This window comes from Nansenia antarctica (genome assembly GCF_963989245.1).
Source record: "Nansenia antarctica genome assembly, chromosome: 6".
NCBI lineage: Eukaryota > Metazoa > Chordata > Actinopteri > Argentiniformes > Microstomatidae > Nansenia > Nansenia antarctica.
In genome coordinates this window covers 34822136-34844513 of record NC_137676.1, presented here as the reverse complement: position 1 = coordinate 34844513, position 22378 = coordinate 34822136, and the positions used below count along the sequence as shown (strand labels likewise).

At 45.4% G+C, this 22378-nt stretch overlaps 1 protein-coding gene across 1 annotated transcript; it reads left to right on the top strand.

The window, feature by feature from the left end:
- Positions 1 to 245: 245 nt before the first annotated feature.
- mfn2 (mitofusin 2) lies at positions 246 to 22054 on the top strand (the record flags this gene model as incomplete). Its single annotated transcript, XM_080535105.1, has 17 exons — positions 246 to 420; positions 889 to 1024; positions 2444 to 2606; positions 5510 to 5634; positions 7243 to 7351; positions 7470 to 7577; positions 10742 to 10895; positions 10997 to 11064; positions 11618 to 11739; positions 12077 to 12203; positions 12365 to 12469; positions 13213 to 13315; positions 13813 to 14039; positions 14121 to 14276; positions 17950 to 18146; positions 19374 to 19508; positions 20207 to 22054. 17 exons carry the CDS (start codon positions 246 to 248, stop codon positions 20274 to 20276), a joined length of 2280 nt encoding a protein of 759 aa, XP_080391231.1. The 3' UTR covers positions 20277 to 22054.
- Positions 22055 to 22378: the final 324 nt, after the last annotated feature.

Below are 22378 nucleotides of genomic sequence, written 5' to 3'. Positions count from 1 at the left end.
ACATTGTCCTACTTTCATTTTCGCTGTTTGTTATTTATAGATTTTTCAGTTGGTCTCATTTTTCAGTAGGCTCAGCTAAACTACATGTCATGCACTGTGAGTCAACATGGGTTTTATCCAAGTTTTTGTTGCGGGGAGGGGGACGGGGCGGTTATTCTGACCTGGAATGAGTGACCTTTCCCCAGTAGGCTAGGCTAAGCAACATTTTTGTGTGTCTTCTTTCATCCGTTTTTTTTCCCAGTGCAATGTCTCTAGTTTTCACACGACCCAATACCAACGCTATCGGCAAGAAGGACAAGAGACTCATGGCAGAGGTCAATGCCTCCCCGCTCAAGCACTTTGTTACAGCCAAGAAGAAAATCAACGGCATCTTCGAGCAGCTTGCCGCCTACATCAAAGAGAGCTCCTCCTTTCTGGAAGGTATTGTCCTACGCGTGCGTGTGTGTGTGTGTGTTGTTTTCAGCTTTCTTATTTCTTAGTGTACGGTTTCAACTATGATGACGCCTATTGTTTAATGTGGCAGGACGTGAATCTTGCATTAAAGGCACAGACACATACAGTATTACAGTACAGTCAAAGTTGCTTACTACCAACAAATCCAAATATTTGGTCTTGATCTATTTATGCCACGCAAATTCTGCACATGGCTTTGACTAACAGTTAGTCACTAACTAAATTCCCTTGATCAAATTGGAGTCATGGGGTTTGATAACAAGTCTCTTCAAATGGAGCCACCCTGCCTTGTCACTTTGACAGGCCTCCTCCCTAGGGCCTATGCATGTCATTGCGTGTGCCCGTTGGCCTTTACATAGCCATGTGTGTTTTGTGTTTGAGGCTACATCATGGTCCTGTCAGGCAGGGTTTGGCTCATGTGATCTTCTCTCTCAGACACGTATAAGAACGATGATCTGGACCCGGTCACCACGGAGGAGCAGGTGCAGGAGGTGCGGGGGTACCTGTCCAAGGTGGCAGGGATCGGAGAGGTCCTGGCCCGCCGCCACATGAAGGTGGTCTTCTTCGGAAGGTACGTCCTTCCCGTGGTGTTACGACGAAGGACAGGAAGAACTCCGGGGCTCTGATTCCAGGCTGTAGCCTACGACTAGGGTCTAGAGCAGGGGTTCACAAACGTATTACTCAAAGGTCCGCATCAGATTTTTATTCAAGGTCAGAGGTCCGGAACGAGCGGTTATAGCAAAATAACATTTAATCAACTCCCTTATAACTTTCAAGCGTTAAGCACAGGTGTCCAAATCTGACAACCGCTCATTGTAAACGGCTAGCTGGCACAAACTCTTCCCAGTTTAGGATACCAAGCTAACGCAAACACCGCTAACAAACTACAGACTACATATGCTACAATGTATAACGGAACATTTAAACAACATAGAAAACCTACATTACTGACAAACTGTATAAATACTTATGGGACATTTACCCTCCTGAAAGAATAAATAGAAAAGTAGTGAGCAGTGGGCAATTGCATATAAATACCCGATTCGCGACTCAGACAGTTAGTCCAACTGCATTTACACAAATTGTCTACTGGAGAATACGGGACACATTCTGTATCTGCGATCGGAGCTGATAGCTAATTGCGTGAACTCGACAGCAACAACACACAACACTCTGCAGCAGTTGACGTCACCATGACAACGATAGGGAAATAAGACAGATTAAAACCACATTCAACTGCTCAACAGGATCGTTGTGAATGATTTCCATCTACATTGTAAATTCAACGGCACTAACAATTTATTGTTCAAAAGAAAATGTGTTTTAAAGAAGTACATGTTATAATGTATTATAGTGAAACATCGAGAGTAGAGTAACTTGCCCCAAGCAAGTCTTAAATCCCGATCTCCCGCTTACCTACCGGCCACGCTAACCGCAAGACAGAGCTGCCAGCAGGGCCGTATACAGGTTCCGTATTCAGAACACGACGTAGGGCTAGGTCCACCTTGACTTGCCGTTTGGTCCTTGCGGACCTTGGCCCATGCGGACCTTGGCCTAGACTTTGAGAAGCCCTAGAGGTTCTCCTGCTCTTGTCAGGAGGTCAGGAAACATCTCCATGTCCTCATATACACTTCTGAAGGTGGTCGTATATGGATTCCCTTCTGTTTAATGTTTCATTGAACATGCAATGGAGCTGAATTACTGCGTGCATTAATGTCCGAAGCCACTAGCCTTCTCCTACTACTGGTCCTCTCCTTACTCTATTCAGTAGGATTTGATGAATCCCGCTGGGGAACAGCTGATCACAGGTGTGATGACTCCCCCTGGAGAACAGCTGATCACAGGTGTGATGACTCCCCCTGGAGAACAGCTGATCACAGGTGTGATGACTCCCCCTGGGGAACAGCTGATCACAGGTGTGATGACTCCCCCTGGGGAACAGATGATCACAGATGAGATCACTCAACCCCATATGTCTGGTTTTGTACAGGACGAGTAATGGGAAGAGTTCAGTGATCAACGCCATGCTGTGTGACAAGGTGCTGCCCTCTGGGATAGGCCACACCACAAACTGTTTCCTGCGGGTGGAGGGGACGGACGGAAACGAGTCCTTCCTGCTCACAGAGGGCTCCGAGGAGAGGAAGAGCATCAAAGTAAGTCGTCGTCTCCAGGTGTTTATTCAGATGTAAACAGGTGTCCCTGTAAAGGTGTTTATTCAGATTTAAAGGACAACACTTGAATAGAACTATATGCAGATTAAATCTATTTATTTAAAACAGACTCGCAATTCGCAAGACTCTCTTGCGAAACCTTGCTAAAGCGACACTCTCAAACTTCAAGTGTTTGTGCATAGCAGTTGTACTGCTGTGATAAGCCATTTCCAATGCAGACCTTACAGAGCACCACATTGTTGGGTCTCTGTCTAAAATACTCCCACACTTGAGTTCAGATGATCGAGACTCCATACTTTGACCGGGCGCAGCCATCTTTGCGACGTACCGACACATGTTATGAAAATCGACTTATGTCCGTAACCAATTATTATCGCCCCCAGCCCGGTTTGACACAACCGTGTCAGAGTTCTTTCACCCCTTAGAATTTAGAAATATTAGAAATAGACCTACATTTTGACTACTTTCAAAATGTTTGACAGTGTTGGACAAATGAGTATTACATATTTAATGAGTAACGTGACTCAATACATTACCACCAACGATACAGGGGATACGCCTAAGCCTTTAACTCACCAAGAACACTCACCACCTAGAGTGCTAAGTGCCAAGGTTTATGACATTTTTTTTCCATTGTGAATAATATCACCCATGGCACTCTACAATGTTGACAATTTGGGCTACTTTATTCAAATCGGTACAAAATGAGTTAAACTTTGTGTGCCTCTTAAGCTGTCTCTGTGAATCTTTCAGACAGTCACAAATGTGACAGGCCTTTGCGCACTGCATAGGCTTACCTGCCATGAATCCTGTTAAGAGTAGAGAATGGGGAGGAAAATTATATTTTTCTTTCCAGTGAATCCCACTGTTACCTCAAATCTGACATTCCATCCTGTCTCGTCAATTCGTGTTATTATGGAGTCATTGGAGTGTCATTCTCATGTCAGTTCTCCGCTATTTCATGTTGCATCTATTCCCTATTTCTATGCATATTCTCTGCTATTTTGCTGGCCTCCGCCCTCATATGTATGAAAAGTAGTATATGTTCATTTTACAGATGAGCACTTACATTTCAATGGTGTCATCGTGCGTCTTACATTCTAATGAATTAAACCGTTGCAGCACAAAATCTACACGTGTTATGAAGAGAGGAACAAAACAACAGTTTTGATGGTATAGTCAAATTCATATCCCAGCGTGGATCATACCGGTATACCTCCAGCCCTATGTATACAGTTATGTTGTATGACTTTATATATGTATGGCCAAATGGACATGAAATGCGGCCCTGATGTCCCATGACGGAGGTTAGCGGTGTCCTCTTTCCACGCTGTCACAGCCGTATCTTAAACCTGACCCAGATATCGCGTGACGCCACACGGCGTTATCACAGCCTGACCGACCGCGACATGGACCTCTCAGAGCACACACGAGGGAGCCGCTAAATATAGACAGAAACGAGGAGACGCCAACCTCTGATCTCAACACTCTGACCAGGGCCAGCATTCCTGCTGTCTGTAGGCCTGGGCGAAGGCAGTCTGGCTGCTCAAGGCTTTCCCAGGCCTCTCCCCCATGGCAATCGGTTGACGGGTAATATCCAACACCCTGTAGCTGGTTAATGACACACCCAGAGGCCCCCCCCCCTGCTCTCCGTTCAGAACAGTGACTAAGTGTTTGCTTTCAGGGTGGGGTTTGCTCCAGGTTAGGGTTGGGCGGCTGATTGCTCCAGGGAAGGGGTTGGGGCGGTATCCAATTTGGACACCACTAAACCACCACCAAATTTTACTGAGCGATTAAAAATCACATTGTAGGGCTTTGAGGGAGCCGCCAATTTCAAATGATGTCTGCAAAATCATTTTTCTGTTTAATTATATATATATATATTTTTTTTTATGAAAGTGCAGATTGGAAGCTTTCAAAATGTGTGTCATACATTGATAGAAAGCTGAAAATTGTTGAAGAAGACATGCTTATTTGAATGTTGGTACACTTCAATTCAACTAGTGGAGAAAATCGCCCTGTACTGCTGTGATAAACAAACAAACTTGTTTCAGACTGTGCTCCATCGAGCTAGCTAGTTAACTAACAACAAAGAACATCGCAGATAGCTATTCTGCATGTTTAGCACATCACAACATGCTGATAGAACATACCCATGTTAAAAAAACACAACTACACATAACTATTATGATCACACAGGCCTTAGATATAAACAAGACATGTATCACCAACAGTCACCTGAAAAAGCTGAACGTGTTACGGCAGACAAGTACTATAAAAAAGTATCCTTCTTCTGAGGAGAAGCGGTCACGTGACAAGATTATGACCGCTTCTAAATAGTTGAGTCCTTTTTAGTCTTTTTTGACATGTTATTTATTTGACAAATTGCATTGTTTACAAAAAGTTCTGTCATCACTTTGGTGGTCCTCTGTGGTTCAGTTGGTAGAGCATGGCGCTAACAACGCTTAGGTTGTGTGTTCGATTCCCGCAGGGACCATATATACTGAAATGTATGCACTCACTGCAATGTAAGTCGCTTTAGATAAAAGTGTCAGCTAAATGGTATATTATTATATTACTTTTATAGCATCTTCAACCGTACAGACAGTGGTGCTGGACAAACACTCTGCATTTGGCACAGCAGGATTTTTGAAATGGACACTTGCTATTTTCAAATACCACTGTATACGGTATTACCGCCCAACTCTACTCCAGGGATGAATCACTGTCTGGAGTCCATCTGAGTCAAAGTTCAAACGGGGACACAACATGTAGTATTGCATCATATTACGCCTCTCTTCATGGCTCTCTCTCACCACTCTTTCACTTGTAGAACTAACCCTCCTCACTCGTTCTCTTTCTCTCTGCCCTCCCCCCCCTCCCAGACGGTGAACCAGCTAGCCCACGCTCTACACCAGGACGAGGACCTGGATGCGGGCAGCCTAGTGTGTGTGATGTGGCCCAAGGCCAAGTGTGCCCTGCTCAGGGATGACCTGGTGCTGGTGGACAGGTGAGCAACACACACACACACACACACTACACGCATAAATACATACTCTACACTCTCACACACACCCTCTCACACACACAGACACACAAACATAAATACACACACCACATACTCACACTCTCACACACACACACACACACACACACACCACACACACACAAATCACATACATACTCACACTCACACACACACACTTCTCCTGCTATTCAAATGGACTGACTTATATAGCGCCTTATTCCAAAGCGCTTTACAATGGCCTCTCATTCACCCATTCACACACACATTAGGGCTGTCCCAAACGACTATTTTTCTAACGATTAATCTAGCTATTATTTTTTCGATTACTCTAACGACTAATTTAACGATTAGTCTAACGATTATATTTTTGCTGTTCGATTAATGTATCACTTAATTTCCCCCAAAATAATGGCTGTATTGTCTCTCTCTGTTTAACAGTGTCTTTATAAAGCACTCTGGGTAATAGCTGCTTCTCTTATAAAACAAAGCAGCGTGTGACATGCACATTACTCAGACGGCCGCCCCTTTAAATGATCAGCTGATGTATGGGGGCTGTCTGTGGGCCCGCAATTAAACACAGACACCTTTAATTCGGCAACCTGCTACTACTACTACTGTAACTGCCTCTGTCAAACAGCCCCAGACACAGGGCAGACTCACTGCTATGTTTAGCCAACTTGAATGCCAACATGGCCATCAGGGTTTTTCCTGGCTCAAAATGAGGCGGAGGTGGTACCAGTGGTGTTTGACATCGGGGGGGACCCATGAAGCAGGGCTGTCTGGGGGTCCTTAAACATCAAACACTTAATTTCTTGCATTCTGGTGAATTGATATGCACCAATTTGTGCCCTTTCTGCATCAATTTATGGTGGAAATGTCATTATTTATGTAAAGGAAAACACAATATTCAGGCACCAGATGACCATTCAAAATATAATGCAATATAAGGCTCTCAGGCATTCTGTACTTTCAAATATGTATTCTCCTTGAGCAGTCAACATACTATCAGCTATTTCGCTAGCAAAAACGAAAGCTAACTTATTTGCGAAACAGCGCCCCCGCCACCACGTCGGCGCAGTGCCGCAATTGCAGTTAGATTTATTTATTTTTTTAAATGCGACGCACATTACGCAAGTCGACGTATTGACGTAGTCGATTACGTCGACTATGTCGATTACGTCGACTATGTCGACGCGTCGTCCCAGCCCTAACACACATTCACACACCAATAGCGGCAAGCTACCATGCAAGGTGCCGGCCCGCTCATTTGGAGCAGTTTGGGGTTCAGTGTCTTGCCCAAGGACACCTCGTCATGTGACCAGCCTGGGTTCGAGCCACCGATCTGCCAACCTTGCGATCATTAGAAGCCGGCTCTACCTCCTGCGCCATAGCCTCTCCCCTGCTTCCTCCCCTCAAGACTTTCAGGTTGACCAGGTCGATTTTTAGACCGGTAACTGCTTTTCACCTCATCCCTCGTAACCCTTACCCCATGCCCACACGGCATCATCACACACCACCTCCATGCCCTTAAATGTCCTCCTCATCTTCCTCTGTGACCGAAGTCCACCCTTTTTCCCCCCGCTTCCCCAGCCCCGGCATCGACGTCACCACAGAGCTGGACAGCTGGATCGACAAGTTCTGTCTGGACGCAGACGTCTTCGTCCTGGTGGCCAACTCCGAGTCCACCCTGATGCAGACGGTGAGAGAGAAACAAACTCCATACATGCCTCTGAATCAGCACATAGACATGTTAGCCTGAATGCTAATCATAGCCGCCGAATAGACGCTGAACGGACCCTCAATGTCCCTTTGTGCAGGAGAAGTCGTTCTTCCACAAGGTGAACGAGCGCCTCTCCAGTCCCAACATCTTCATCCTGAACAACCGCTGGGACGCCTCCGCCTCGGAGCCCGAGTACATGGAGGAGGTGAGTTAGCTTTGTTAACATCAGCTGTCAGGAGTAAATAACATTACATGGTAGAGGTGAGTTAGCTTTGTTAGCATCAGCTGTCAGGAGTAAATAACATTACATGGAGGAGGTGAGTTAGCTTTGTTAGCATTAGCATCAGCTGTCAGGAGTAGATAACATTACATGGAGGAGGTGAGTTAGCTTAGCATTAGCATTAGCTGACAGGAGTAGATAACATTACAAGGAGGAGGTGAGTTAGCTTAACATTAGCATTAGCTGACAGGAATAGATAACATTACAAGGAGGAGGTGAGTTAACTTAACATTAGCATTAGCTGTCAGAAGTAGATAACATTACATGGTAGAGGTGCGTTAGCTTAGCATTAGCATTAGTTGACAGGAGTAGATAACATTACATGGAGGAGGTGAGTTAGCTTAGCATTAGCTGTCAGGAGTAGATAACATTACATGGTACAGGTGAGCTTTAGCCATAGCAGTTAGTTCCACTGGGTACATGGAGGAAGTCATTTAGCATTAGCAGCAGCAGGAACGCACTGTGCATTTTTGTTAGGATGGTGGTAATGTTGAATGAAAGACATGAGCCACGTTGATTATTGATTATCATCGGCATCAGCTTCATGGCTTCTACTGTGTATGTCGTGTATGTAAAACCACTTCTACTGTGTATGTCGTGTATGTAAAACCACTTCTACTGTGTGTGTCGTGTATGTAAAACCACTTCTACTGTGTGTGTCGTGTATGTAAAACCACTTCTACTGTGTATGTCGTGTATGTAAAACCACTTCTACTGTGTATGTCGTGTATGTAAAACCACTTCTACTGTGTATGTCGTGTATGTAAAACCACTTCTACTGTGTGTGTCGTGTATGTAAAACCACTTCTACTGTGTATGTCGTGTATGTAAAACCACTTCTACTGTGTGTGTCGTGTAAAACCACTTCCGTTGAGTCCAGAGGAGGCAGCTGGGGGGGTCAGGGTTGAGTCACACCAAAGCCTGGGAGGGTAAAGAGTCTAAGCACTCCTTAAGGCTCTCTATCTTCAACTCTCTCTGTCTTTGATCTATCTACCACTCGTTGTTGCACCTCACTTAAAGATGTGGGTGCATACGTCTTTAAGTATTCTATTCAGCAATAAAGTTGACCTTGAGGTTAGGGTTAACCCTGGGAAGGTAGTATACTTGAGGTTCGGGTTAACCCTGGGAAGGTAGCATACTCTGGTGTAGGTTTCATTCGGGTTTAGGGTTACGCATCACATGGACGCATTAGGACCCACACTGGCCGTCCTAGTAGGTGTCTGGTTCCTCATGTGGTTCTGGTGACACCATCTCTCTCCCTGGGCTGTCTAGACACACTCTCTTTAATATACTCAGGTCAGTAAGAGACAGACAGATAGTAGGAAATAACGGTTTTTATTTTCACAATTATAAGAGTAACATAACATTCACTTTTAGGCGGGCCACCTAAGCCATTTCAATGCAGGAGAAACCCTATTGGAGTAACGTCCAGTTGCTTGTCACGTTTGACATTAGCAATAGCATGTAGCAAACAGCACATTATGTTAAATAGTGAGAATACAATGACAATACAATATGTCAGATTGTGAGTGTATGTTTGTTTCCAGGTGCTACTCCAAATAAACGTTTATGTCCCACTAGTGCTGTCCCAAACGACTATTTTTCTAACGATTAATCTAGCGATTATTTTATCGGTTAGTCGATTAGTCTAACGACAAATTTTTCAATAAGTCTAACGATAATTTTTGTACTGTTCTAAGAAAAAAAACAAAAAACTTATTTGTCTCCACCTCACTGCTATGTTTAGCCAACTTGAATGCCAACATGGCCATTTAGAAGTCTGTCCGTCACCACAACACATAGCTAGCTAGTAGCTACATAGCTAGCTAACGTTACTCTCGCTGCTATGTTATGATTAGCTAAATTGATGCTAACGTAGCATGCGAGCTACGAGCTAGATAACGTACAGTAGGTGCTCGCACCACAATGACAATAGGCTACCGTAGCTAGCCAGCTACATAGCTAACGTTACTAACACCAGAAGACAAGACATACGAACTGTGGTGAGCTATATTGCTTGTGTAACATTAGCTAGTAGCTATCCATTTTCACTCATACACTTAATTGTCTCGCCTGGTAAAATAAAGGTAAAAAAAAAAAAAAACAGCATTTTGTTTATTTACGACTAACCGACGCAGATTACGCAAACCGACGTATTGATGTAGTCGATGACGTCGACTAATCGTAACAGCTACGATTAGTCGACCCTAGTCCCACTAGGGTTAGGGTTAGGTTTTAGGCGTGTAGCGGTACACGTATTCATACCGAAACATTTCGGTGTGGTGTTTCCCGTTCAGTACGTGTGTGTGTTTGGGAAAATGCTGGTTTCTCAGATAACTACAATGAGGATGGACAAAGACAGGTGGATCAGACCAAAGCTGTAGTAGGAATCTGCGGGGGAGTAGGGAAACGGCACAACACCGGGCCAAAGAGAGGCCAAACTATCGCCGTAGGTGTTTCTATAGTAACGGACATGCGACCATACTCCGTTGTAGAGAACACAGGTTTTAAACACATGTTGAAAGTAATTGAGCCCTGTTACGTTGTTCCCTCTCATCCACATTTCAGCCTGCAAATCATACCAGCCCTTTATAAACAAGCACAAACTACAGTTGTCCACGACTTTTCCAAGGCACCTGCTATCGCTCTCACGACCTATTGTCTAAATGCTGCACCTTAATGGATATTTGTTTTATTTATTTGTGAGAATATTTGTTTTGATTTACTTTTCAGGAACTTTTGACTTTCATCTGATTTTTTTTTATTTGGTTGTAGGTTGTAGCTGGTTGCAGCAGTATTGACTTTATTTTATTTTTTTAAGAAAGAAAGACCCACTGTTGTTCAGTAAGCCACTGTTTAATAATAAATAAAATAAAATTTTGTGATCATTTTTACCCTGCTGTACCGAAAATGTACCAAACCTTAACCACTTGCTATCTAGCTAGCTAGACTTAATGTCGGTACTACCGGTACCTGTGGAATGCGGTTATAACTTGGAATTGTGGGTACTGTAGTCATTGAATCAGGTGGGCAGGTTTTGGTAGAAAGGAGGTCAGCCTGGCGTCACACTGCCCCCTCTCCCCCCCCAGGTGAGAAGGCAGCACATGGACCGCTGCAGCAGCTTCCTGGTGGAGGAGCTGGGGGTGGTGGACCGGGCCCAGGCCAGCGACCGCATCTTCTTTGTCTCTGCCAAGGAGGTTCTCCAGGCCCGCGTGCAGAAGGCCCAGGGCATGCCAGAAGCTGGTATATATACACACACACACACACACACATACAGTACACACATGCATGTACATACATAGGTGTTTGTGTGTGTCCAGTATAACATGCAGCTTGTTGTCCAGGTGGGGCTCTGGCAGAAGGGTTCCAGGCCAGGATGTTTGAGTTCCAGAACTTCGAGAGGCGCTTTGAGGTAAGACTGGCTTTGAGGTAAGACTGGCTTTGAGGTAAGACTGGCTGTCACAGACAAGGACATACGGTCGTCTTTTCGATCGGTGCACAACTGATAAGGAACTTCTGGGAACAGCTCTACAGGGAACTCTTCAGTTGAAATAGGTTGACCTCTCGCTTCAAATCATATGCAGTGTTTCCCATACATAGAGGAGACCATATTTTCTTCCTTTTTTCTTCTTTTTTTTTACCGCATTTTTCAGCGCTTGCGTTTGGCCCCCGCCCCCTGTTGAAATCTTTTTTTATTTATTTTTTTAATACGTGGCCCACCCGCTACAGTCTCACAAAATCCTGTGGGAAACACTGCATATACGCATGCACTGGTTTGGTGAACACAACCCGTAGTCCAAAGCCCTTGGGATGAACCTGGAGCTGGTTTAGGCCCGTCTTATAACATGAATGAATGAGAACATCACTACTCATGTTAATCTGCCCTGGCAGGAGTGTATCTCCCAGTCTTATAACATGAATGAACAAGGTAACATCATTACTCATGTGTGTCTGTGCCCTGGCAGGAGTGTATCTCCCAGTCTGCGGTGAAGACCAAGTTTGAGCAGCACACCTTCAGGGCCAAGCAGATCTCTGAGACGCTGCGTCTCATCATGGACTCTGTCCACGTGGCCGCCCAGGAGCAGAGGTAGGTCTTCTGACCCGCCGGCTGCCCAAGAACCACTGGAGAAAAACTACAGTCACACCAGATGATTTACTTGAAGGAGCTTCTCATGTGTTACACTCAAAAGTGCCCTCTGAAACCAAATTAGGTTTTGTCCTGTCGCCAGCTTTTAATGATGGACTTAAAAATGGGACAAATTATAATGTGTATCTAAGCTGTTGATGTTCTCTGTATATGATACGGTGGTCATTATGATTGTGTGTGTGTGTGTGTGTGTGTGTGTACGTGTGTACATGTGTGTACGTGTGTGTGTGTGTGTGTGTGTGTGTGTGTGTGTGTGTGTGTGTCTCTGTGTGTGCAGGATTCACTGCCTAGAGACCAGGGAGGAGCGCCAGGACCGAGTGGAGTTCATGGACAAACAGCTGGACCTGCTGACCCTGGACTGCAAGAACAAGATCAAGAGAATCACAGAGGAGGTGGAGAGACAGGTACACACACACCCTCACCACAACAACAAACCCCAGTTCGTCTGTTCTCCTGCCCTCTGTGAGGCCCTAACATGTTGGTTTGTAAATGGGGGGGGGGAGAGTGGCTATGCTTGTGGCTGTCTCTGTCCTTCTCACACATTCTCTCTCTATGGTTTGTGTAGGTGTCCAACGCCATGGCAGAAGAGATCAGGAGGCTGTTTGTGCTGGTGGATGAGTTCCACATGGACTTCCACCCCTCCCAGGTGGTGCTCAAGGTCTACAAGAACGTGAGTTTGTCCTTTAGGTGGTAGCAAAAACACACACACACTCACAACTCTCCTGATCCGTGCTGAGCCCCCCCAGCCTCTGAGATTAACCGTCTGCCCAGCGATACGTCACATCAGTGTCCTGGCTGCGACTACCCGAATCGCAACAGAGTTTAGTCAAAACCACGGCCACTTCCGCATGACGTGCGCGTCGCCCGCTGCCTTGCGCTGGACACCACAGCTCTCGGCCATAACCCCAACCCTAGCTAGCATACATTTTCCTAACCTTAACCCTTACCTTAACCCTAACCGTGATCCAGCATCAACATCTCCCTCTCGCCTCCCTCACACATCGTGTACGTCATATGCGGAAATGGGCGTGGTTTCGTCTAAACTCCGTCGCGATTGGGGTACGGCCGTACCTCACACCGTCACCACGGCCACCTAAATCATCCCCCCCGCAGCTTCCAACTGGTTGAATGATGCACTGATTCACCCCTCCCCCGCACACCCTCACCACCTCTCTAAACAGCAACGCTCAAATTAGCTTCCTGGAATAACACAGGTCAACTGAATTGTGTCAAAACGTCGTCACCGTGACGCTTCTCCAGGAATGACGTTCCTGACGCTACTAGGATACCAGAAAGGAATTGTATGTTACCGGGTCGACGTTGGGCTGACCAGAGATATACCAGCCCGTTGTTTAGGAGTGTGATGGCCCTGGTGTGTCAGTGAGAAGGTGTGTTGTGTGTCGGGGTCTCTAGGAGCTGCACCGCCACATCGAGGAGGGTCTGGGCAGGAACATGTCTGAGAGGTGCTCCACCGCCATCACCGCCGCCCTGCAGACGACCCAGACTGAGATGATCGGTCCGTCCTGCAGCCCGCCTACACACACACACACACACACACACACACACACACACACAGACACACACACACACTGCCTATGTTACATACACACACATTCACTTCCTATATTACACACACACACTCACACACTGCCTATGTTACACACACACACACACACACTGCCTATGTTACACACACACACACACACACACACACTGCCTATGTTACATACACACACATTCATTTCCTATATTACACACACACACACACACACACACACACACACATTCACTTCCTATATTACACACACACACATACACACTGCCTATAGTAGAACCATATGGGATGGGCGTTGGAACTGTTTCATAGCCAACTAACATTCCTCACCCCCATCTCTCCCTCCGCCTCTCTCTCTTTCCCCACCTCTCCCTCTCCCTCTCTCCTCCACCTCTCCCTCCCTTTCTCTCCCTCTCTCTCTCTTCCCCTCCATGTCTCTCCCTCCCCCCTCCCTCCAGACGGTCTGAAGCCTCTGCTCCCGGGGCCGGTGAGGGACCAGATGGACAGGCAGCTGGCCCCGGCCCGCCAGGTGTTCAGCCTCAGCTACGACCTCGCCTGCGACAAGCTGTGCAGCGACTTCCAGGAGGACATCGGCTTCCACTTCTCCATGGGCTGGACCATGCTGGTCAACCGCTTCCTGGGGCCCAAGAACACACGGCGCGCGCTCCTGGGCTACAACGACCAGGTCAGAATGAGAGGCCGTTGTAAAGCCCTTTGGAATAAGGCTCTATATAAGTCAGTCCATTCACCCCCTCCCTCCCTCCAGGTCCTGAGGCCCCTGGCCATCACTCCAGTCAGCAGCAGCATGCCTCCGTTCCCCCAGAGCTCCGTGACCCAGGAGGAACTCATGGTCTCCATGGTGACCGGCCTGGCCTCCCTCACCTCACGCACCTCCATGGGCATCATAGTCGTCGGTGGCGTGGTGAGACACACACACACACACACACACACACACACACACACACCCACTAGAGATGCACCGAAATGAAAATTATTGTCTGAAACCGAAATTAAGGAAACATTTGTTTATTTGTTTGTTGAACATTCATTTCATGAAAGATGTAACAATTGTGACAGCGGCTGGTGAAAGGGGGAGCAAGTCACCAATCAAAATGTTCAGACTTTTATTTTGAAAAACGGAAATACATTATCACACACTCGCTAGTCAAGCCAAAATATTGCAATGCAATGGATTCGGTGAGTAATCCCCACTGCTACCTAGTTAACTATAATAATAATAATAATTAATAATTATTCATTTAAATGTATATAGCGCTTTTCCGAGGCTCAAAGACGCTGACAATATAGGAGATACGGAAAACACATTATTATTTTTTTAAATATATATATAACACTACTTTACATTGTTAGCAGGCTCACAAAACAAGCTCTGTTAGTTGACTAGCAATGTGTCATTGATTTTCAACAACGCTGAAATGTATTTACATTTTTCGAAATAAAAGTCTGAACATTAAATCAGCTGCCGGCTTGTTACCCCCTTTCACCAGTAGCTGTCACATGATACTGTTATCCCATCAGTTTCCAGTGATCGCTTAGCTCGCACTTTTATTTTTAAGTCACGAAAGCGGAAGTCTTAGGGCCAATCCCAATTCACCCCTATGGCTTGATTTGCGCGTTCACGTTTAGGGGGAGGGCTGTCCCAATTCATATTTCATCGAGCCATGGCTTCATTTCGTGGGCTATCTATGACTTCGTTTCGAGCGATTCCAGGACCAGACTAGCTTCGAAGCCATAGGGGTACGCTACCCCTTGATTCCAGGATGCATTGCGAATCATCTACAGAAATCTTATGTCGCTCTATTCAATGCGGAAATGTCATTTTACTTTCTCTGTAATTACTTATTAATAAAGATTTGAAAAATTATGATAACCATCTTATTATCTTAGTTTAATGTCATTACAATGCATTATAAGACCTTTTATTTATAACAAGCATAACCAAAAAAAATCGCTTTTATGTCGGTGCTGTGTCTAACGTTACAGTAACGCAACGCTGCATGACAGTCGAGCATTTCAGAGATGTACAATCATAAATCAATTATTACCTGTGGCGCTTGACAGCGGATGATGGTACACATACATATGTAAAGTTATCTGTCAAACGATCGGCTGACTTGTACATGATGCGCATTTTTACCTATTTCCATGTAGCGGCACCCGCAATCTAATCTGAGCAGTCGTTATTATGTAATATTATTAATGGGTTGTGTCATTCATTTAAATGCATTATAGACCTTTTCTTTATAACAAGCACAACAACAACGAAACGTTATTATGCCGATGTGCTGTGTGTCTAACGTTACAGGCTGCATGACAGTCGAGCATTTCAGAGATGTACAATCATAAATCAATTATTACCTGTGGCGTTTGACAGCGGATGATGGTACACATATGTAAAGTTATCTATCAAACGTTAGTTTAATGTCATTACAATGCATTAGACCTTTTCTTTATAACAAGCATAACAACAAAATCGCTGTTATGCCTGATCACTTCCACATATCTGCGCGTTTGTCACAGGCTGACAGTCACCCTGTTCCTCTCACCCGGGAACTGACCCATAGAAATGTGCGCGATTAACATTTCATGAGATGTACAATCATGAAATAAATTGTGGTGTTTGACAGTGGATGATGGTAGACATATTTAATGTAAAGTTATCTATCTATAGTTTTCTATCCACAGGCTGATATGTGCGTGAATTCCCCCCCCCTTGGTGGTATAAATTGTATTGCGGCATACAATACATACATACATACATACATACAACTCCCAATCTAATCCGAGCAGTTGATATTATTGATGGATGTGACATTTTTGATGGAGGGCAGTGAGCGGGAGACTCATCAAGGACATGTAGTTAATTAATGCAGTGGACAGTGGCTGTTTCTCCAGCGTTCCTGTCACTTCGGATTTCGGAACGTCATAAAATTAAATATGTATGTCATGCATTTTTCCATGTTTCCCATTGATGGTATATGACGCCGTAAATTTAACTAAAGTTCAGCCGCGAAGTTGTTGCACTGTTGTCCTAAATCAGTGCAGACTGGCAGGGTAGGAGCACAGGTTTCATACAGGTTAGAGCGCCGTTATTCTGTCATGGTCTGATAATGAAGCATTGTTCTTTTTTATTTGATGACTTGTTTGATCGATTGATAGCGTAAAAGTGAAGTTGTGAATGAGTCGCGAGCGTCAATGCTTTTCTACGATACTCCTGATGTCGTCTTGAAGGGCTGTCCCAATTCATAGGGGTAGATTTCAACCCCTATCAGTGTTTCCTCCAGGAATTTTTACCATGGTGGCGGGTGCGCGTTCGCATTTTTTCGCGTGCACGCGCATGAAACGCGCACGCGCGCTCAAAACAACGACGTCATTTCAGCCAAAACTCGAAAATAAAATGTTTTCCTGTAAATTAAAAACAAGGGTAGTCCGTCCGTCCGTCCCTCTCTGGAATGGAATGGAATGGACTTTATTTGTCATTGCTACAGTACAGGTACCAGACAACGAAATGGTCCATTAAATAAAATGACACGGTTCAAATGTTCACGCCGGCAATCCGGCTCTCACACATACTGGCAGCGTCCCGGTCTGACTTAGCTCTCGTTTGTGCACGGCTTTCTTTCTTTCCTTCCTTCCTTCCTTCCTTTATGTGAAGTGGCCGGTCCCGGGCACAGCTGCCTCGCATCCGCTCAACGAGCCCGGCGGTTCGGTGCTGCGCTGATTAGCGGATGCGGGACAGCTGTGTGAGCGGATCGCTCCATCTCTCATCTTGATGAAGATGAATGATCTTTATTGTCATTGTAACAGGTACAACGTAATTTAAATGAGGAATCACAAAACAGTTTTGCAAGCGCGTCGCTTCGCGCTTGTGGGTGTGTCTAGCGCTGTGAAGGTCTGAAAAGCGGCCCAAATCTTTTTTTTTTTTTTTTGGTTGAGAAATCTGCATGGTGGCGGAGGAAATTCCATGGTGGCGGACCGCCACGATGAAATGCATGTAGAGGAAACACTGCCTATGGCTTGTGGCTCTGTTCGAAGGCCTTGGCTTCGAATCGAGTCACACTCGAAAACGAGCCATAGGGGTAGAAAAGGGAATCGGGATTGGGCCTTAATGTCAGAATCTGCCTCTCGTTGTCGTTCAGAGAACAGATGCCAAACTGCCGACATGTTTGCTGTAATTATGACTTGGCAGTAGGCAGTCATCAGTCAGTGCTAGTCTCATTCACAGAACAGCATGGGTTGCTTGCACTGTTTGATCGCGTCATCCCAAAAAACGTTGTATTCTGTAAACTTTCGGTCTTTTCACACATTCGGCCGAACACCGAATAATTTCAGTGGCCGAACTTCCGGTGCACCCCTACCACGCACTCTCAGACAAACTCACTGGTGTAGTCAGGAGAGGTTAACCGGCGTACACACACATTCAAACACACTGTCATCAACCGCCCATACTTCTATAATGCCATGTCATAGCCATACAGGCAACGGTATTGATCAGAAGTATAACCCTTGAACACTGAACCATTCAGGGCTTTTAACAGTGTGTGTGTGTGTGTGTGTGTGTGTGTGTGTGTCAGGTGTGGAAGGCGGTGGGCTGGCGTCTGATAGCTCTCTCCGTGGGCCTGTACGGCCTCATGTACGTGTACGAGCGCCTCACCTGGACCACCCGGGCCAAGGAGCGGGCCTTCAAGAGGCAGTTTGTGGACTACGCCAGCGAGAAGCTCCAGCTGGTCGTCAGCTACACCGGCTCCAACTGCAGCCACCAGGTCCAGCAGTGAGTGGACAGGGTTGCCTCCGTCTGCACACTTTGTGCACTCGCTTTCTCTTCTTTCTGTATCTGTATTTATTTATTTGCTCACTCGCTCACACTCTGCACCCTATTTCTTCCTTTCCGTCAATCTACCCTCGGTCACAGTGTCTCTCTCCTTTCGTTGGTTCGTGGTTTACAGATCAGATAGAATCCCCTCCCAAACATTGATGGCATTGTTGGCAGCACATCTCCTCCCACACTGTTCTTTGCTGGAGACACGTTTCGATCTCTAGGCACAGGGTCAGCCATAGTCAGTGCCCCTGGAGCAATTAGGTGTTAAGTGCCTTGCTCAAGGGCACAACGGCAGTGGTAGGCACCTTAGATATGATGCCAGCCAACCCTCCGGTCACCAGCTCACATGCAGCTCCCTTCTGAGGCGGGGATCGAACCAGCGACCTTCCCGATTGCTAGGCTACCGCCGCCCCCCTACATTTGCTAAAGCTGCTCAGTCTTGTCACACAATGTTATGTTAGCTTTTTTTTCCCTGAATGGGTTCTCAGAAGCGCCCTCTAGTGGTGTGGGGAAGGACATGCAGGGCACTGGAAAGCTTCCATTCACCTTCACAGTTGTGTGAACAGTGATGACTGAATGTAAACCCGTTGGTCTTTATACCAACACATTGGGTTTTAGATCCACCAATGCCTTTGGTGGGTGAAAGTATAATGTCAGGTTGTCATGTATGTAGTCGTATTTCTGTCATTTCAAAATGAGACTGACCCACATCTTCAGTGCTGTATCAGTGCGTTAGTGGAGGAGTATGTGCCCATACAGATATTTCTGTAAAAGGCCACTATCGGGGGCGCTTGGTGGCGTAACACACTAAGCGTCGACCATGTAACCGCAGGGTTCCCGGTTCATCCCTTCTCTCTCTCTCTCTCTCACCCATCCTTCCTGTCAAATCTCTACTGTCTCTATCGCATTAGAGAAAAATATGAGTGGGACTGCCCCACTCAGAGAAAATTACTTTAAAAAGGCCACTATCGGCCGAATACTGTCAATGCTACGATGTATCTAAATGTTGAGATCTGATGACTGCTGTCAGATGGATTGATCTCTGCTGTCAAGAGTAGGGGTCGCTTTCGGTTTCAGTCCAGCTGTCTGGACATGGACTATTTCTTAAATAGAAACTCAATTGATTCTCTTAGCGGTACTGGTGTGGGCCCTCACCCTGGTGTGTGTCTGTGTCCTCAGGGAGCTGGCGGGCACCTTTGCCCACCTGTGCCAGCAGGTGGATGTGACGCGGCAGAACCTGGAGGATGAGATCACTGACATGAACAGCAAGATCGAGCTCCTGGACACTCTGCAGAGCAAGGCCAAGCTGCTCCGGTAAGACACCAGGGGGAAGGAAGGAGAAGGGAGTAAGACCACCTGCCATTGGTGTTTAATGCTAAAGGCTTCATTTTTAACCCCCCCACCCCCATTTTTCTTTTTATATATACTCACTAAGCACTTTATTAGGAACTCTATACTAATCCTGGGTAGGGCCTCTCTTTACTTTCAAAACAGACTAAATTCTTGCATTGATTCCACGATTGCATCACACAATTCCTGCCAATTTTTCAGGTGCACTTTCAACCTGTGAATCTCCTGTTCTCCCACATCCCAAATGTGTTCTACTGGATTCCCAGGAGATCAGCAGTTTTAGAAATACTCAAACCAGCCTGTCTGGCATTTGTCCCCCATTCTGATGTGAACATCAACCTGAAGCTGCAGGATTTTATGCATTGTGCTGCTGCCACATGACTGGCTGATTAGATAATTGTATGAATGAGAAGGTGTACAGGTGTTCCTAATAAAGTGTTCAGTGAGTGTATGTATGCATATGTATCTGTGAGTGTATACTGCATGTTTAAGTATTACATTCTGAAGTATTAAAGCAGCATATATTTGTATTTGTATACATTGTCTAGGGCCTGAACTTTATCTGACCATAGTTGTAGGCTCTACCTTGTGCCCAAAGTCTGATCATGAATTGTGCCTCTCCAGTACATCATGTGAGTGTCATGTGTCTTGTCTCCCTGCAGGAACAAGGCAGGCTGGCTGGACAGTGAGCTCAACATGTTCACCCAGCAGTACCTCCAGCAGGGTCGGTAGACACCACTTCTGGAGGGGCCTCTTCTGAGACCAACCCCGGAGAGAAGCCTGAGAGGAACCCCGGAGAGAAACACCGTGAAAAGACCAAGACTGTCCTGTGTAAAACGAGAGGGAGAAAGTCCCTCGTTACATCGAAAAACCACCACCCTCCTCAAATCATTCACTCTCTCCTCTGGTCGTTTTAGAAACACTCTTCGTTTTGCTTCTTCATTTATAAGGAGACCACCTTTTATCAGTGCTTTTTAAAGGAAGGGGGAAATTATTTGGTACCAAATATCATTATGCCATAAGATGTGTTTTGAAAAGAGGCTCTGTAATGTCTTGTTTTTGTAGATTTAATTTAATGTTATGCCTTTTGAACACTTAAAACAACTTATGTGCCACCCTGTAATAATGGAAGAGGGAATGAAAAGAAAACAGTGTTTTGTTTTTGTGAATAACAGGGAACATCCGAAAGTGCGGCAGAAATGCAAATTATTTATTCCTATAAGCTTACTACTGCACACTGCGTGGTTAAAATGTCTGTCTACTGTATGTTCAGGCTTCCAAATGACAGTCTCCATGACAGACCCGCTTGCTAGGTTACATAGAGCGGTTAGGTGACTTCCATTCTGAATGCACTCACATGTCTTTGGGTCATGTATATCTACAGTCACTTTCTTTAGCTGTCCTTAACTATATAATTGAGTTAAAAGATTGTATGTGTCTCATGTATCACTGTGAAATGTTGCCTGTAGACCTGCAGCCATCAAGGTTGAGAAGGGTTGAGAAGTTGTAGCTGTTTAGCCTACTGGTTTTACCTGTAGATGCTAGTCCAGTGTGTGTCTGGTTTTAGAGGACCCGGTCCTCTTGCAGTTTTACCCATCATTCATTTGTTAGTCCACAGCAATGTTGTATTTGAGATGGAAGAGAGGGTTGTTGACAAGAAGGCTTAAAAGTAAGGTCGTTAAAACGCTTTCCCTATAGTGTTTTACTCTGAAATTAGACTATTCCATGTGGAAATGTACCGGTGTACTATGGCCATTGAAGTCTTCGACTTAAACATTGCACTGAGGAGAGTTTTGTGTTTATTCAAAATATGGCATTGGTTTTGCTCCTAGCGAACCTAAACTATACTACATTTACTTGGATAAAGGATGTGGTGCCAGCTGTGATAGCCAGCTTGGTGTTAACATGGCTTGTCCCCTGCTACCTGAGGGGCACAGTTGGGGTTGGAAGGATGGTGTGAAAGACCCCATGGTGTTTAGACAAGATTGGCATGTCCGTGTTGAAACGGGAGTGCATTGGAGCACGTTGAGTCCCAAGTCTTTACCCTTGAACAACATTGCCCACTGGCTCAGTTTGAGTGCACATGGGTTGTTGTTTTTGTTTAATGGAATAACTGTCATTATTTGAAGGTGTCGCCCGCGCCACCTAAAAGCCTTGACCTAAAATGGTGAGATGTTAGATGGATAAAGATGTGTGCTCACTGGCATATTACTTTTTAAAATATGATATTCCAGCACTACCGTTGAAAGGCATATTTATTCATTTGTAAATGAGTTCCTCTGTCTGAATAGTGTCGCTTCTAGCAGTAGGCCTTCAGGTGTATGGCTATGTGTTTCTGTTGGGATTGTGGTCGTGCCAAGCGAGTAGGAAAGTGGTCTTGAGTTTCCTGAGTGAAAACGTGCACTTTATGATATGTTGCTGCTTCCATCTGTTTAATTTTGTACTTTTCTTTTTTATTGCAAAGCCGCAAAGTAAATAAAATGTTTGATCGGCATTTGAAGGTTTGAGGTGGAAAGTCATGTGTAGGCCTGCATGCCATGATGCGTAATCTGTTGTCTTGTTCATGTAAAAAGATAATAAAGTAATAAACTATAAATGAGGGCTGTGGTTTCAGTGTTTTCTTTTTTAACCTTTAATAATAAATTAAAAAATGTCCTGTGTTCCAGTCCAGCTTTAGCTATAGCTGATTCATAACAACAGTGTTCTGCCACCTCTCGAGCACCTCCAGGGAGCACTTCCAGACTAATGTCACACACAAATGTCACACACAAATGGAACACCTTACAGAACACCCTCAAACTCACCGCCCTCACCTCACTCACTGCTTTCAAACA